Genomic DNA, 18,091 nt, shown 5'->3' with positions numbered 1-18,091 from the left:
ATGTGCTATGTAATTTTTCATTCTTTTCACCTCGGTCATCATCTTTTGATCACCATAATCGACGTAGAATTCTCCTTTAACCACATCTTTTTCCAGAACATAATCGTATAAATCCTTAGTCCACTTTCGATTTCTATAGTGGAACTCCTTAAATTTTAGTATCTATATTTGCGAACCGATTTTTATTTATAAAATAATAATTTTAACAACATACAACAGATTTTGTGAGCTTATTTTGTAAGCTAGTGATAATTTCAATGTTATTTTTCCTTTAAGAGTTAAAAAAAATTTTGAATTCCAAAAATCTATCAGTCTCGTTCGTCTGACGTTGCAAGCGACAACTTGAATAAAATTGATTCTTGATGTTACAAAATGTTAAACGGGAAACTGTAGGTAAAGTGCTAAGACTAAGTCATGAATTTATAGTATATCAAACATAAATTTGGTAAAGAGCATCACATTAAAAGGGTATCTATGGCTACATACCTACACATATATTATTACAAATACTTGCTAAAAACGTTTTCCTCTGGCTCTTTTTCATTCTTTATGGAAAAATGTTGAATCGGATAAATGCCATCGACCCTTCCCATAAAAAGGTTATACTGAAAATTACTAAAAGTGTTTTAACTCGCATTTCGAGCAAATTTATATACAAATACTGTAGTTTAATGCAATCAGCTCATATCTTCTCCTAGTCCGAATATATCAAATGAAGCATAAGCATTAGGGTGTGTCATGCTGAGTCAACCTTTTTTTTCAACTGAAAAATAGGCTAAAAACTTTCGTAAATGTGAAAAAGAAAGTCACTCAAAAGATGAGCTCTTAATATTAATATTAAGAGGTGCCTGTTTCTAATTTTCTGTTTTCCATACGAGTATAAATTAAATGGAAAAAGAATAACTTTTTGTGGTGGTTATTGTGTGGTGGTACATGTGCACGCGATGGCTGCCAGTAGGGATGGTAAACTCGATTCGGATTCTACTCGAGAATCGAGTTTTCTCGTAAAATAATCGATTTTTCGAATGTCAAGAATCGATTCTCAATCGACTTCGACTACTGAAGAGTTTTCTCGTAAAATAATCGATTTTTCGAATGTCAAGAATCGATTCTTAATCGACTTCGACTATTGAAAAACCCCTCTGTACACAGTTTTATAAAAATTCAAGAATTTTTTTTTCTGACCGCCATTTTGTATTTTGAAAATTTACCTTTAATTTCGAAATCAGTGACCTCGAAAATCCCTTGATACAAAATTTTATAAAAAGTGAAGAATTTCTTAAAAATTGAAGAATTTTTTGAAAATTCATGAATTTTTTGAAAATTTTGACGGCCAATTTGTTTTTTAATTTCGTAATCAGGGACCCCTCAAAACTCCTCTACCCCAAAATTAAGCTAAGTCCGTTAATATTTTTAAATTTTTTTCTGTCAAGTAAAATCCGACATGTATTTTGAGGTTAGGAAAAAATCCTGACGTGATGGAGCAAAACGGACTTCAGATTCGGTTTCAGCGGCCCACAATACATATAATACACCATGTTTGGTCAAAGGAACCTTTCATCGATTTTTTTTTGTGGACCTGTGTTATCAGTCACCCGGAAGTTAGATTATCTCTATATTAGATGTTATATACGGGGACTAAGGGTAGTATTGATCCGATCCAACCTATTTTTGACATACAGAAAAGTACTATCCCTGAATTTATATTATATATCTCAGACATTCACAGGTATTTTCTAACAGAAGTCAACTATAGGTACCGGGGTGTAAAAATTCGGTACCTAGGGGGTTAACAGTTTTTGATGGATTTGAACAATTTTTGGTCATAAGGTGACATACAATTCGTGCAAAGTTTAATCCCGTTATATTAATTGCTTCTTGATTTGCGTACTGGAAACTGAACGAATTAAATAGAATTTAAAATTGTGCTATATGGGCAGAAGTCGTGGTTATTGTCCGATTTCGCTCATTTTCGCTAATTTTCGCAACGTGACATAGACATAGGACTACGAAACATACCAAATTTTGTCGAAATCGACCAGTCGGGTCCTGAGATATGGGATTTCAGCAAAAAGTGGGCGGTGCAACGCCCGTAGTCCAATTTTCACACTGGCTCCAATAAAACTTTCTCATACCATCCCGGGGATTTTTATGTCTCTGACGCATTTAGTTATTGACTTATCGCACTTTTAGTAATTTTTAACTGTACCGTTATATGTACGAGGAGTGAGCGGGGTTATCATTCGATTTCATATATTTTCACGGTTTTCGGTTAATGGCGATTTGTGGGCGTAGCACTGGCCCAATTACACCGAGGTGATTTGAATCTAATGTACAGGAAATCTCCCTTATTATTTAGCGATTTCTGTTTGTCAGAAGGGATGAATAATTAAATGAATTGTAAAATATTGAATATTGAATTATTAAAAATAAAATTATGAAACTCTGTTATATAAAATACTTACCTTAATAATGCATTCATAATATTAATCTATTACTTACTTTAATACTTACCTTAACATATGTAAGCTAGAACAATGTTTAACGAAAGATAATTACTTACCCTTTTTTGTAACACATACTTACATTACCACTGGTTAATAAAGAACTATCTTTGAATTGAACCGTGAAAACGTACGCACGCGTTTTAATTTGTCGGCTATTAATTACATTTCTCGTTACAGGCAATTTAAGAATTAAAAAAAAATATATTTTAAACATACAAAAACACATGAACAGCAATCGTTAACTAATTATTTTCGGTACCAACTGCCTGTTTAATACTTTTTGGTTTTCGGCCTTGTGAAGTGAAAACATATAAAAGAAACATAAAACAAAACCTAAAAAAGAACGCAAAGGGTACAGTGAATTCCACAAAATATCGTATTGATTATTGTTTAACTTGGGTAAAAGTTTTAAATAACAAAAAATTTGCAAATTGCGGGATGGGCTGGAGAACATACATATATATGTATATAAGACATTTATATACGTACATTAGTAACTAACGAGAGAGCCGTTCTAAAACGTTAAAAAACAGTTGAAAAAGCCGGCGGAAAACCCGTTAAAAAACTCGCCACTGCTGAAATCGCTGCTGCCATCAATCCGCTGCCGTTTTGGGAATGATCGGCTGACTTCGAAAACGTACTACTGCAAAATTTTGATGCGGTTTTACTACAGTATTTATACATCATCTGTATGCAAAGTCTAATAACATCGTATTACTATGCATTGTATATTTTGACGTTTTACAACACTTTAACTGCAAAGTTTATTTTCGCAAACAGCTGTTTTAGAAATTAAAATTCAACGATCGTAAAAAAAACAAAATGGATCAAAATAAAGCCAAGAGTGCAATTATAAACGTTTTTTTGCGTTTATCTGAAAATAAATGCACAAACAACATTCAAATTTTTCGTAAAATATTTAAATCAAAATATAAAAGAGTGTGCATTTTAAATAATTTCAAGTATAATAATGATAAAAAGCACATTAGAAGAAAGGTGCCTAAAACTTCGGGATTCTGGAAAACTATTAGCGAAATGCCAGTTGATGTATTTTTCTCCCACTTTAGGATGAAACCTACGTGTAAGGTAACTATACATACAATATGTTCATAAGTATAAGTTTTATATATTAAAAAAAAATACAATCACAGAAGCTTCAAACTATGTTAAAGCCATTATGGAGAACACCTCGAACTGGTCGGCCTTGCTTATCGTTAGAAAGATGTACATATATACATAACTCTATGGAAACTTAGCAACCAAAACAGTTTCCGTGAATTAAGTGATCGTTTTCACTTAGGTATTGGTACTGCTTATTACAACTTTATTCGCACAATAAAAGCAATTGGTCGCTTAAAAGCAAAGTTAATAAAATTTCCAGCAACCGACCAAAGCCAACGAGCTACTATGGAGCAGTTTGAGTCTAGTCGTGCTCTGCCCTTTCCATTTGTGTTAGGGTGTGTTGATGGAATGCATGTTCGCATTCAACAGCCTAAAACTGATAGCATAAGCTATTACAATAGAAAAGGACAATATTCAGTTGTTGAACAGGTAAATATTATCTTCTTCAGGTATATTTAACACTTAAATGTAACTTCAATATATGTAGGCAATAGCGGATAGCAAAATGCGTTTTACTGATGTATTCGCTGGATATCCAGGACGGTGTCATGATGCATCCATATGGCGCAACAGCCCAATACGACAAGCTATCATAAACAAGACGCTTAAAATTTCGCCACAATATCATTTATTAGGAGACGGTGCTTATCCTTTAGAGACTTTTTTAATGGTACCATACAAAGATAATGGGTATCTTACACAAGAACAAAAAAGATTCGACTATGTGCTAAGTTCGACAAGAGTCATCATAGAGCAGGCTTTCGGTATTTTGAAAAAAAAATTTCGGATTCTTAATTATCTTGAAATCCAGAACTTGATCTTGGCAAAGCACATAATAATGGCTTGTATGGTGCTTCACAATTTTATTATTGACAACGAAGATTGTAATATTGACGAAGAAACTATAATAAATGAAATAGATGTTGAATATATTTCACAACCTGATGTGTCCACAAATTTTTTAAGAGAAGAAGCCATACGAAAATGAACTAATCTAACTACTTTACTTTCAGCTTAATATTTACATGCTTATATACAATGGCTAAAGCAAGAGTTCACATGTTAATTTTCTTTCCTTTTGTAATGTTTTTTTTGCTAAATTAATCTAAAATTTTTAAATTGAATTTCAGCTTTTTATATTTTTATAAGATATTTGACAATCATATACTTACTTCCCCATTAAACTGTGAAATTTAATATTTTATTTTTAAAGTTGTAATAACATTTATTTATAATTTGTACTTCATGTTTTTAAAGATATGAATAAATAAATTCGTTTAAAATGAAATATGCGTTATGAATATTTAAAAATACAAGTATAACATCGACAAAAACGTTTAAAATAAGTCGTAAATGTGCTATGCACAGCTATGTATTCTACTGGTTATTAGACATAGATGTCAGTAGCAAACGGAGGCTTCGCATTTCTTCCACTTTTTGTTTTTCCACTTCCAGCTTTTCTTTTTCTACCTGCATCAACTCTTTTAAAATTTCTTTGTCTGCAGAGGCTTCTTTTTCCAAAAAAACTTAGAACTTCGCACTTCTTTCGATCTGATTTTGGTTTCGACTTTGGCGATGTGCTATCTAACTCACGAAAATCGTTAGTATCACCGGTTCCACTCAATATGTCGTATAGCGATGAATCTAAAGTCTCCTGAGGAACGGCCACATCGCTGCGAGTGCCGTAAACATCGTCCATTTCCTCGTAAAATTCCCAGTGGGTGGCAGCTTCTCCTGATGTATTGTTTCTCTTCTTAATTCGTTTATAAGTTACCATAAAATTGAGAAATTTCCTGGTTATTTCATCACGGCTGAATGGGAATTTGGCGTCAACTTCTTTAATATTATTTAATATTCTCTCCCACAGCACTGACCGTTTTTTGCGTTTGGCAGCGAAATCGCCCTCATAACGCAGTCGGGTGGTCAGAAGCAGCTTTTTACGTTCATAATTCCATTTTTTGCTAGATTCACTAAAAATAAACTATTTAAATATAAATTAATAAAGAAATAATAGCAATGCTTACCAATCTGAGTCCGCCATCATTGCGTTCAAACTTTAAAAAGCATCAAGTTTCTTAGTGATGCACGATTTTCTGTATCACTGCGCATCGACTACCGAGTTAATGCGTTTCAAAATATGATGTAATATAATAAATACTGCGGATGCTTTATCGAACTTCGAACTTTGTTCGTATGCAAAGCAATTGACGTTTTCGAAGTCAGCCATCCTGTTCCAAAGGGACGTAAGCGCCGGCAAACAGCCGACGCACCAGGTAACGAGAGTGAATTACTGAAAGCAGTTCAAACAAAAAAAAAAACGAAAACACATACAAATAAAATTAAAATAAAAACAAATGCACACTTTCAGTTTTTGGCTCTCCCTTCTTTCACATTTCATTATATTGACACGTACATATATGTACATAAATACACATATAAATAGTATCTATAAAACCGTACATAAATAAACATGTGCATATTTAAATAAAATAAATATACGCACATATACATATGTATGTATGCATATGCGTACGCAAGTGAAACAAGGGACTTTGGGATTTGCGGTAGCCCTTTAATTTTTTAAATAAAGGAATTTCAAGGGAGAATATTCAGAATTTAAAAATTGTATGAGTTTGTTTGACAGCTTGGTTCATAATGATCCAAATATCCCAGATATTGAAAAATTTAACCATTTGGTTAATTGTCTATCTGGAGAGGCTTTGGGAACAGTTAAAGTCAGAAGTCGGGGGAAAATTACCCGAAAGCGTTGGCAAGTCTCAAAAAAGTTTATGATAATAAGTCTTAGATATCTTTCAATACAATATCTAAACTTTTGGGCCGCCAACCATCCCAAAGCCATCCGCGCCTTCATTGCGATCAATGATTGACGAAGTGTTAGCGGTATATGACTCATTGCTATCGCTGGGCGATGAGGAACAGATAACAAACGCTATACAAGGTGCGTTCCAAAGTAAACAGGACTTTTTGAATCTTGCCCCCCCTGGTGGCGCCATCTATATGTCGACTGGTGTGTTAGAATTTGCTATCTTTATCGATTGTCAGTGAGAATTTCAACGATTGGAAGTGAAGTTATTGCGTTTTAAGTGTCAGTATGTTTTTAATACCGCTGCGAAAATGAGGTACGAACAAAGAGTTGCACGATAATGCGCCGTCTCAACGATCGACGCTTGTGATCCACCAAAAACCACATTTCAACCATTAACCACTCCCGTATTCACTTGATATGGCACCGTGCGACTTTTTCCTTTTTGGAAAAATGCATTTGCTCATGAAAGGAAAGCGTTAAGCAGACCTACAGGCCATTCAAAAGACTTACACCGGCATACTGTTGGCCATACCGGCAAACGAGCTAAAACACTCGCTCGACATGCTTTTGGACCGTGCAAAAACAGTATTGAAGCAAAAGGAGACTATTTTGAATAAACAAAATAAATTTTGCGGAAGAAACCATTTGTTCTGGTTTTTTTTAAGGCCCTGTTTACTTTGGAACACACCTTGTAATTACTTATACACAAAGTGATGACAAAGGTCGACTCTGCCACCCGATCCAACAGCTGCATTATGACAAGCTGCCACTGTGAAAGGACTGTGAAGCCACACTAAATCGAAGATACCAGCAGCTATCAGCAGAAGGAGCATCACACTCAAGGACGAAGCCCACACCAACAAGCAGTGCGAGTGAAAGGAAACAACAACATATGGCCAGGACCAAACCGGCGCTAGTTGCAGCAAATACGAGGTAGTCTATTTGTCAGCAGTGCGAGTCCAAGGACCACTATTTGACTGCCTGCCAACTTTCAAGGCGCTTCCGGTGGAGCAGAGGTTCGAGTTCGTGAAATCGGTGCCCTTATGCAAGTTAAGCTGCAATGGCCACCCACGAAGCAGATCTGTTCTCTGATGCATTTTTAGTATCATGAGTATAACACTTAACAGCATCGCCGCACTTGCAGAGCAACAGCGCGTTGATTGCTGGGAGAGTGATCACTCTGCGTAACAATGAAGAGTTATTGATTTAATTCGAATGTCAATAATAATTGCTGAATGAACTACAACAATGGAGAGAGAGAAGCGGTAATCCTATACGTACATTTTACATTTTGTTCAGATTTGATCTTGGCTGCAAGCGGAAGAGACAACATAAGGCTAAGACAAATAAAGTTGAATAAATCATAAATAAAAACCACCTGGCGCCCATCGTGGGGCATGGGAAGAAATATTATAATAAATTCTTAAATTTATATTCCTTACGAAGATAAAAGGTTTAACAAGTTTTAACATAAACTAAATGCTGCAAGTTCTTAATTAAGCCACACTCTCAACCTTCGGTGACATTGGAAGCAGGAACATTTCCCAGTGTAAAAAAACACCACGTGGCAAATTTAATTATCAAGCAACGGCTTTTAAGAAGCCTCATTTATACAGTGTTAAAAAACAATTTAGTTAATATACGAAAACAAAATTTGTAAGTGATCTGCTCAGTATTTTTAGAGGGATTATACGTTATAAAAAACTATTTGAAAACATTTATGAATTATTCTTTAAAATATTTATATGAAAAAATTTATTTCGATTGAAACCACGTGTTTAACATCAAGTTGATGTAGGACCTTCAATTAGCTAACCTTTTTGATACATTAGTTTTACAAGATAAAAACGAAATAAATACGAATACTAATGAACTGACAGCTAATGTTACTGCAGCGAAATCAGCTGCATTAAAAGCACATGAGGAAGATTTTGATACAAAGTTAGATGAAATGACAAAACAGTTTACTAATACATGGACTAAAAAAGGTAGAATACTTTGAGGAAGTGAGAATTGTAGGGAATGTGTAATGTGATGAAACGCTCGATCTTGCAAAATCGTTACCTGAATTTGACGGCACACGAGAACATTATGTGTCGTGGAGGCAAGCGGCGCACACAGCCTACAGATTATATGAAAGGTACGACGGAAGTGCTAAACACTACCAAGCGATCGCAATATTTAGAAATAAGATTAGAGGTTCTGCAGACAGTATTCTAGCTTCTTATAACACCGTGTTAAATTTCAAAGCCATAATAGCTAGACTTGACTTTTCCTATGCAGATAAACGACCAGTTTATTTGATCGAGCAGGAACTTAGTACCTTAAGTCAAGGGAGTCTGACGGTTGTAAAATTTTACGATGAAGTGGAGAGAAAGCTTACACTGCTTACTAATAGAACTTTAATGACTTACGAGGGTCACCTAGCAAATTCAATAAATGAAAAATACAGAAAGGATGCGTTACGCGTATTTATATCCCACTTGCGATATTTTATTTTCTACAAGACAAGCTGACTTACCTACTGCTTTAGCACTTGCCCAAGAACTAGAAGCAAATCATGGACCTTATATGTTCGCGGTGTCGAAGAGTTTTGACGACAATAGAACGAAGGAAGGTCTCTTGAATACAACACTAATCAATTAGAATATTCCAGTGCTCACAAAAACTCCAATTACCAAAGTCGTTACAATAATCAAAGAAATAATAGTTTTATTCACAAGGGTGGGCAGGAGAAATTGGAATCAATGAATATAGACGCATCAACGTCTCGACTTCGTCACGAAACCAATTCAAATAATTTTCAAGGGCTTAGACAAAGACAGTTTTCTCAAAAAACTAATAGCCAAGGACAGCATGCTAAACGCAGATCAGATTTTGATAGGAGCCTAAATTTCAAAGGATGAATCACACTACGTAAGATAATGTTGATAAAATTTCTTACGATAACGTAGCAGAGAATGATATCAATGACTCAATGGAGAGATACATTTTTTAGGGAAAGAGCCCTGCTACCTTGGGTTAGCAGAACAATAGGAGTTGAAGAAAAGGTTATTAAAATGTTAATAGATACAGGGGCTTCGAAAAGTTAAATCAAGCCCTTTAAGGAACTAAAGGTCAACTGATCAATTCATGGTTCGACTAAAGTAATTAAGAAATGTACAATAAATTTATTCGCAAATTCTGACTTTTTTATTTTACCTACCCTGACAAGTTTTGATGCGATAATTGGGCTTGACTTACTAACGCAGGTTAATGCCATAGTGGATCTAAAAGATGGTGAAATTACACATGACTTTGGAAAAGAAAAGTTATTATTTACTGAATGTGGAGACATAAATATTATAGAAATTCAACACAATAACATACATCTTGCAGTGAAGCGAGAGTTTTTAAAAATGATCGAGAAACGATCAAATGCATTTGCAGACCCAAATAAATAATTACCATATACATAATACAAATATCGTTGCAACCATTCGTACAAGACATGAAGGGCCTATATATAATATTCTAAGTTATACCCTTATCCAATAGGTTTAGGAGATTTTGTGGAAAATGAAATAAAGGAACTTTTACGTAATGACATTATTAGGCCCTCTACATCTCCCTATAACAACCCAATTTGGCTAGTGGACAAAAGAGGTTTCGATGAGTTAGGTAACAAGAAGAAACGCTTGGTAGTAGATTTTCGAAAATTAAATGAGTAAAAAGTTATCATAAATATCCAATTCCAAACGTAATGTCGATATTGTCTAACATGGGTCATTCGCAATATTTTACAACCCTTGATTTGAAATCAGGTTTTCATCAAATTGTACTAGCAGAACGAGATAGAGAGAAAACAGCATTTTATGTAAGCAACGGGAAGTATGAGTTTTGGTTTTTCTATGGTGTAAGACACTTAAACATTTTCACAGACCACCAATCTCTAACGTTTGCAGTTTTAGATAAAAACCCAAATGAAAAATTCAAACGTTGGAAGGTATTTATTGAGGAACATAACGCTAAATTACACTATAAACCAGGAAAAGAGAATAATGTGGCCGATGGTTTTTCCCGGCAGCAGATTAATATGGTGGAACAAGACCCCAATTCTGATTGTGCATCGATCCATAGTGAACAGTCATTAACTTGTACCATATAGACGGTTGCAAAACCCATAAATTGTTTCAAAAATAAAATTATTATAGAAGAATTATCTAAACGAACTTTTATTATATTTGGAAATAGAACAAGACATATTATTAATGTTCGAACACACTATTTTAGGGATTACTCAAAACCTTGTCAACACCAACGTAAACAATGCAATCTATTGCAGTCTGCATATTCTAGCCTACATCCAACACAATCTAGTAAAACTATTTCCAAATACCAGGTTTAAATATGCCAATAAATTTGTGACTGATATATTCGATCCAAATGACCAGCTTGAAATCATAATTACGGAACATAATCGTGTTCACCCCCCTGCACAAGAAAACGTAAAACAAATTTTGAATGACTATTTTTTCCCCAAGGTCGAAAAAAAACAAAAGAAATTGTAAAAAATTGCAAAATCTGTGCAAAGTCAAAATATAATAGACATTATCAAAGGCATAAGATAGCTGGAACGCTGATAGTTAGAAAGGGGTATTGATGACACAAGGGATTTAATTTTATTGTCAACAATAGAATGCAATAAAACGATTCACTCAGTAACTAACAAAAGACCAATAGACATATTTCAACCCAGAACCGACAATTCTAATGTAAGTAACGAAATATATAGGTTGTCAAAAAAGTCTTGCGGTATTTTCGCTAGTTGGCGCTGAAAGTTTTATTCGTCGCATCGGGTCATGCTATACCTTTTTGGAAAGCTCATTTCACGCGCTAACACTTGTTTGATTGATTGTCGTTTCTTTTAAGTCGTTCGTGAGTTATAGCGTCGCAAACATGGAGCAAAATAAAGAGAAAATACGGCATATTTTACAGTACTACTACGCTAAAGGCAAAAATGCATCTCAAGCCGCCAATAAAATTTGTGCAGTTTATGGACCCGATACACTTTCCATTTCCACCGCACAAAGATGGTTTTAACGTTTTCGTTCTGGTGTAGAGGTGGTCGATGATGCGCCACGCTCCGGAAGGCCTGTCGTCGAAAATTGCGATAAAACCGCTGAATTGGTCGAAAGAGACCGGCATAGTAGCAGCCGTAGCATCGGTCAAGAGCTGGGCATGAGTCATCAAAAATTAATCATTAAAATACCCGCAAGACTTTTTGACAACCCAATATCATCACAGTTGAGACACGCACAGCAATTAGAATTAAATACCCACAACAGGGATAGAATATAACGCATATTTAAGGCTGGTGAAAAAAAGTCTTAGTAAAGAGAAACAGACTTGGTAATAATATAACCCCTCTTTATGAAGAACACATAATAGATAAGGATTTAGGAACAACAGCTTTATTAAATGGAGGGGGGTTCATAAAGACAATTTGAAATAGGTCGAATTTTTTGCTTGAATTAAGACCACATAATAATTTTTCCTGTAAATATATAACGCAAAGGTTATTATAAACATGTTACATTAAGTGAATAATTGCTAAGTACCAGTCTGAATTTATCGTAAAAAAATTGCAACTGATTGTAAACTGAGCGTTTCACAAAACTCCTTTTATTTTATCAACATTTTGTGCTTAAACTAATGAAGTTTGTTAAACATTTTTGAATTATATGACTAATTTTTAAGGAAATATTATAAAAATGTAAAAAGCAATATTTAATCTAAAAAATAAGATGAATTGTATAAAACATCTACCGCTTACTCCAGAACAAATTCATGTTTAAAAATTATTTGAACAAGTATTCCATAAAGAGATCTTTCGGCTTGAAGAAAACAATTCTGCACTACTACACCATTATTTTATCGCTCTTCATTCTGTTTTCTTAATCACATTGAGCTGCTCGTCTTTTAATAACATTGGAGAGCAACTACTAGTATCTCCAGGACCGAGGACTTGCCTCATTAAGAAGGAGCAAGCGGAAGAGACAACATAAGGCTAAGACAAATAAAGTGGAATGTTAATTTAATAAACCAATAAAGTAATATAATTTAACTTGCATAAATTGTTTGCATAAGGGGCACACTGTATCTAAGTGCAGAGCGGATCGATATCGTGTGACCAATCGATCGCATCACACATTATTGCACCAGTATCCGATTTCCTTCCCCACTGCACCTCATCCGCAACCATCTACCACATATGCCAGCAAAACAGCGATTATGCCGTATCAGGTCATGTTGGCAACAACAGTGATTCAAGTGAGAACCAGTTGTGGAGAGTACCTACCTTTGAGCCTTGCTGGACTCAGACTCCCAGGTCAACACAAAAAAAATTAAACGTAATAGGATTTGGCAATTCCAATACGAAAGTGGGTTCAAAATTAAGAGCGTTTGTTAAGTCGCGGATAAATAATTACGAATTTTCGGCGGAATTCTGGGTAATGCGAAGTATTTCGACTAATCGTCCACACCATAATATCAATGTTAATCTTGGCTTTAAAATTCCGCACAATATTGAATTGGCGGATCCAGAATTCCACAAATGTGAAAAAGTTGACACCTTATTGGATGCAGAAATATTTTTCGATCTTTTAGCAGTTGGCCAAATTAAAAATGGTCCTAACCAACCAACACTACTTTTAGGGTGGGTTGTAACTGGCAAATACGTCAGCAATTTAAGTTCTCCTCCTAAATTACACAGCACATTATGCCAAGCTGAAGAAGGCTTTACGTCAACAGATTCAGTAGTTCAAAAATTTTGAGCTCTAGAAGAATTACCTTCAGAATCAAATGGCATCAAACTCACACCAGAGCAACAAGAGTGTGAAAATTTTTTCGTCAATACTAATCAAGTATTACTTTCAGGACGGCTTCAAGTCAAAATGCCCTTCAAAGCTGACCGTAAACAAACAATAATATCCCGAGTGAGCACCACTACTTCATTCGGTTTATTTATACTCAATTCTTCTTCGTTTTCGCTTACATAAGTATGCACTAACAGCGGACATTACTAAAATGTACCGCCAAATAATTATTCATGAAGAGGACAGACATTGTCAGCTTATTGTGTGGAGAGAGCATCCTTCAGAGCAAACACAAATTTTTCGTCTTAGCACTGTAACATACGGCACTGCACCTGCTCCATTTCTGCCAATGCCAATACAATGAAATATCCACTCGGTTCATTGGCTATCAAAACAGACTTTTATGTTGATGATTTTTAACAGGGTCCGAAAATTTGGAATCACTAGATCTTTCGAGATGGTGAGGTAATTCAAATATTAAACTCGGCCGGATTCACCTTAACAAAATGGTTTTTGACCCGCTCTAAATTTTTCGACAGTGATTGCACAGAAAAATCATTAAGCTTCAATGACAAAAATTCCACTAAAACGTTAGGAGTCAATTGTATGTTATTCAAAAATTGCTAAAAGGCACCACCCTACCCGCAAACTTGCAACAACTTTCGTTCAAATTAATCCGAGTAGGAGGTCGCCTATTAAATGCACCTCTCCCATACGATGTTACATTTCAGCTATCTATCGAAATAAAAAAAAGTTCGCTGCACACTGGTCGATTTCATAGGCCAAAAATAAATGTTTGAAATTTACCACTATTTGTATCAAAGCGATTTCTTAAAAAACCAATAAAACTAACGGAAATACATTTTTGCTCTATCCTATTCGTAGCGGCTACGAAAAGCGAAAGAAGTGAGACAATAGAAACACCCAGACTGTGCAGTGAAAATAGCTTAAAAATTATGTCTTATAATAAATTAAATTGCAATATAAAGTCGTGTTTAATCTCCATAAATCGAAATGGGTATTGAGAGTAAAGGTATATGTTATATAACAAAGCGGTTTTTATGAAATAATATGTTGTTTTATTATTTTAAAACAATTGGTTTATAAGTGCCCTTTTGAGTGGAATGTTTTTCTTTATACATCGATTTAAAGTATACAAAAAGTTGCGATCCCTGTCTCGCCCTCAAATGAATCAAATTTGTTTATATTAATCAATGTTTTCTAAGTCTATGCTTTTGAATTGAGCTGCAACTTTTTGCAACTTTCTTTGTTATTCATGTTATTCTACCACGCATGCGATTTTTTGCGTGTTATTTTTTATAATTTGTAAGTGAAGTAATATCACTTATCACCGTAGCAAAATTAATAAAGCTTCAGTATTTACTTATTAGAAGCTTCGTTAACAAAAAACTTGATACTAACTTTTTACCCTGCTATGATAGCATTTTAAAGGAAAAACAGTTATTCTGAGCAAAAAAAGGTCTCAGAATCTGATGTTGAAGTTGAGATAAAAAAATTATTGGACCACATTGCGTCACAGATGTAAATATATAGCTCTGATGGCAATTCTGGTCAGAGCGAATATAAGCAGAAATTTTAAAATAATAATTTGGTAGACAAAAATTTATTTGTCACGACATATGTCCCTTTATAACTGATAATAAAATCCCAAAATGATGAAAAGCACCAACAAATTTGGAAAAACTGCAGACCTTCGTCCACCTGCTTTTGCCGCCCCGTTCGAATTCAATTTCAAAAGGAATCAGTTTACTAAACCCTAAATGCACTAGATTTGCGCTAGATCCTGCAAAGAATTAACTTCAAATTATTCATCTGCTGAGTCAAGCCATAAGGACGCTAAGATGTATCGACTCCATCATACACGAAATAACTAACGGATCACTACAAATCAGGACTTGCTAAACCGATTACTTTTGAGCTTAGATTTTATTAAATTCAGTTTTTGATTTAGTTGAATAATATTAAAGAAATTCCTTTTTTCGTTTATAAACTTTTTTAATTTAATATAATTAATTAAAATGTGTTACCATCGTGGGCTGGCGGAGTGGGAAACGGGAGAGGGATATTTTAAAAAGCTTTGGCAAAAGTTTCACTTTTATATAGACAGTGGAAGTATTTTTGGCCGCTGATCCCATACAAATCCGACCACTTTGTGCTGGGGTTGAGCTTCATCGAGAACGTATATGGCTAATAATGCCCGAGAAGCTTACAGAAGAACCATAAAAAACTGTTTACATTGTTTTCATTACAAACCGAAGATGCAAAACCAAATAATGGGAAATTTACCAGTCGAAAGACTTCGAGCACTACGGCACTTTCTTATATGAGGCGTAGATTTTTGTGGTCCGATATACACAACTTTAAAAATACGCGGTCGACCATCCCTCTTCTTCTTAATTGGCGTAGACACAGCTTACGCGATTATAGCCGAGTTCGTTTCTTCTTTTCGCTACGTGGCGCCAATTGGATATTCCAAGCGAAGCCAGGTCCTTCTCCACTTGGTCCTTCCAACGGAGTGGAGGTCTTCCTCTTTCTCTGCTTCCCCCGGCATATACTGCGTCGAGTACTTTCAGAGCTGGAGTGTTTTCGTCCATCCGTACAACATGACCTAGCCAGCGTAGCCGCTGTCTTTTAATTCGCTGAACTATGTCAATGTCGTCGAATATCTCGTACAGCTCATCGTTCCATCGAATGCGATATTCGCCGTGGCCAACGCGCAAAGGACCATAAATCTTTCACAAAACTTTTCTCTCGAAAACTCGCAACATCGACTCATCGGTTGTTGACATCGCCCAAGCCTCTGCACCATATAGCATATCAATATCATCGCCATACGCCAGGAGTTGTTCACTCTTATAGAAGATGGTACCTTCCCTATTTAGTTCTGCAGCTCCAACTATTTTCTCCAGAAGCCGGATGAAAAAGTCGCACGATAAGGAATCGCCTTCTCTGAAACCTCGTTTGGTATCGAACGGTTCGGAGAGGTCCTTCCCGATTCTGACAGAGCTTTTGGTGTTGGTCAACCTCCGCTTACACAGCCGTGTTAGTTTAGATACCAAATTCAGACGTCGCGGCATAAAGGCAGCTCCTTTTCGTGCTGTCGAAAGCAGCTTTGAAATCGACGAAGAGGTGGTGTGTGTCGATTCTTCTTTCACGAGTCTTTTCTAAGATTTGGCGCATGGTGAATATCTGGTCGGTTGTTGATTTTCCAGGTCTGAAGACACACTGATAAGGTCCAATCAGTTTGTTGACGGTGGGCTTTAATCTTTCACACAATACGCTCGATAGAACTTTATACGCGATGATGAGGAGGCTAATCCCACGGTAGTTGGCGCAGATTGTGGGGTCTCCTTTTTTATGGATTGGGCATAGCACACTTAAATTCCAATCGTTGGGCATGCTTTCGTCCGACCATATTTTACAAAGAAGCTGATGCATGCTCTTTATCAGTTCTTCGCCGCCGTCTTTGAATAGCTCGGCCAGCAATCCGTCGGCACCTGCCGCTTTGTTGTTTTTCAGGTGGGAAATTGCTATTCGAACTTCTTCATGGCCGGGTAATGGAACGTCTGCTCCATCGTCATCGATTGGGGAATCGGGTTCGCCTTCTCCTGGTGTTGTGCGTTCACTGTCATTCAGCAGGCTGGAGAAGTGTTCCCTCCATAATCCAAGTATGCTCTGGGCATCGATGACTAGATCACCTTTGGGGGTTCTACAAGAGTATGCTTTTGGTCGACCATCCGTGAAAACATATATTACAGTTTTCGTTTGCTTTGTCAACAATAAATTTATTTATAGAATGCTCCAGAAGATGTTCAGCGGCAACGCAACCAACTTCGTCGGCGCCGATCACAAGCTGCGCGAGCTGAAAGAGGAGCTTCTGGCGCAGGCAACGGAAGAGAAGAGATTCGCCGCAGAAGAAGGATTCAGCTTCACCTTTATACCACCGAGGGCGTCGCACTTCAGCGGAAGCAGCGATAAAGTCCGCCAAACACCACATCGTTCGTGTAAGCGGCAACGCACTACTCACAGCAGAGGAGCTAGCAACACTGTTAGCCGAAGTTGAGGCCATCCTCAACTCTCGCCCCCTAATAACTCTGAGCCAAGTTCCCATCGGCAAGGCGTTAACCCAAAACATGAATAATTAAATGAGTTGTAAAATATTGAATATTGAATTATTAAAAATTAAATTTAGCAACACATTATTAACATTTCGTGACAGGCAATTACGCTTTAAATTTATTCGCGCATTCCCAAATAATTATTTTCGCATCTCATAAACGCTTGAGATATTTCACCAGAGTTCTGCATCAGAAGACTCGAATATAGCAGATATATATTAGTTATGAAAGCACATGCATATGTATGTTAGTATGTATTTTAAAAATTTACCTATTTTATGATATATTCCATAATACCGTTGCAAATGAATAATAGACTAAGATTTGTATTACTACCTAAATACACATACATATTATGTAGGTTTGATAAGAAATATATTTATATACACAAATAAGTATATATTTGCTTTGTTTATTAAAAGTTCCGATATCTTGTTAAAAGACTAAGCCGTCGCACATTTGCGCATAAATAATAATGTGTGCATGTAAACAAATATAAAATAATAATACACAAATTCTTTTTAAATTTGTCTATATGCAACATATCTATGTATGTAAGTATGACCACTCAATGCTTCATGCGAAATCTCCGTTGACACGGACAACCAATGGCGAAGCTCACGTTTTGTCAAAGAGTCA

At 35.7% G+C, this 18,091-nt stretch overlaps 2 protein-coding genes across 2 annotated transcripts; one reads left to right on the top strand and one right to left on the bottom strand.

Moving 5' to 3' along the window:
* Positions 1 to 3,720: 3,720 nt before the first annotated feature.
* LOC120780347 (protein ALP1-like) lies at positions 3,721 to 4,753 on the top strand. Its single transcript, XM_040112638.1, has 2 exons — positions 3,721 to 4,058; positions 4,117 to 4,753. Exons 1-2 carry the CDS (start codon positions 3,915 to 3,917, stop codon positions 4,615 to 4,617), a joined length of 645 nt encoding a protein of 214 aa, XP_039968572.1. The 5' UTR covers positions 3,721 to 3,914; the 3' UTR covers positions 4,618 to 4,753.
* Positions 4,754 to 4,926: 173 nt separating this feature from the next.
* On the bottom strand, positions 4,927 to 5,874 carry LOC120780348. The gene is made up of 2 exons (XM_040112639.1): positions 5,654 to 5,874; positions 4,927 to 5,599 (listed from the first exon to the last, which is right to left on the bottom strand). Exons 1-2 carry the CDS (start codon positions 5,671 to 5,673, stop codon positions 5,017 to 5,019), a joined length of 603 nt encoding a protein of 200 aa, XP_039968573.1. The 5' UTR covers positions 5,674 to 5,874; the 3' UTR covers positions 4,927 to 5,016.
* Between the last annotated feature and the right edge of the window lie 12,217 nt (positions 5,875 to 18,091).

Source organism: Bactrocera tryoni, unplaced genomic scaffold (assembly GCF_016617805.1).
Source record: "Bactrocera tryoni isolate S06 unplaced genomic scaffold, CSIRO_BtryS06_freeze2 scaffold_25, whole genome shotgun sequence".
NCBI classification, from domain to species: Eukaryota; Metazoa; Arthropoda; class Insecta; order Diptera; family Tephritidae; genus Bactrocera; species Bactrocera tryoni.
This window is presented reverse-complemented; position numbering and strand designations above follow the sequence as displayed.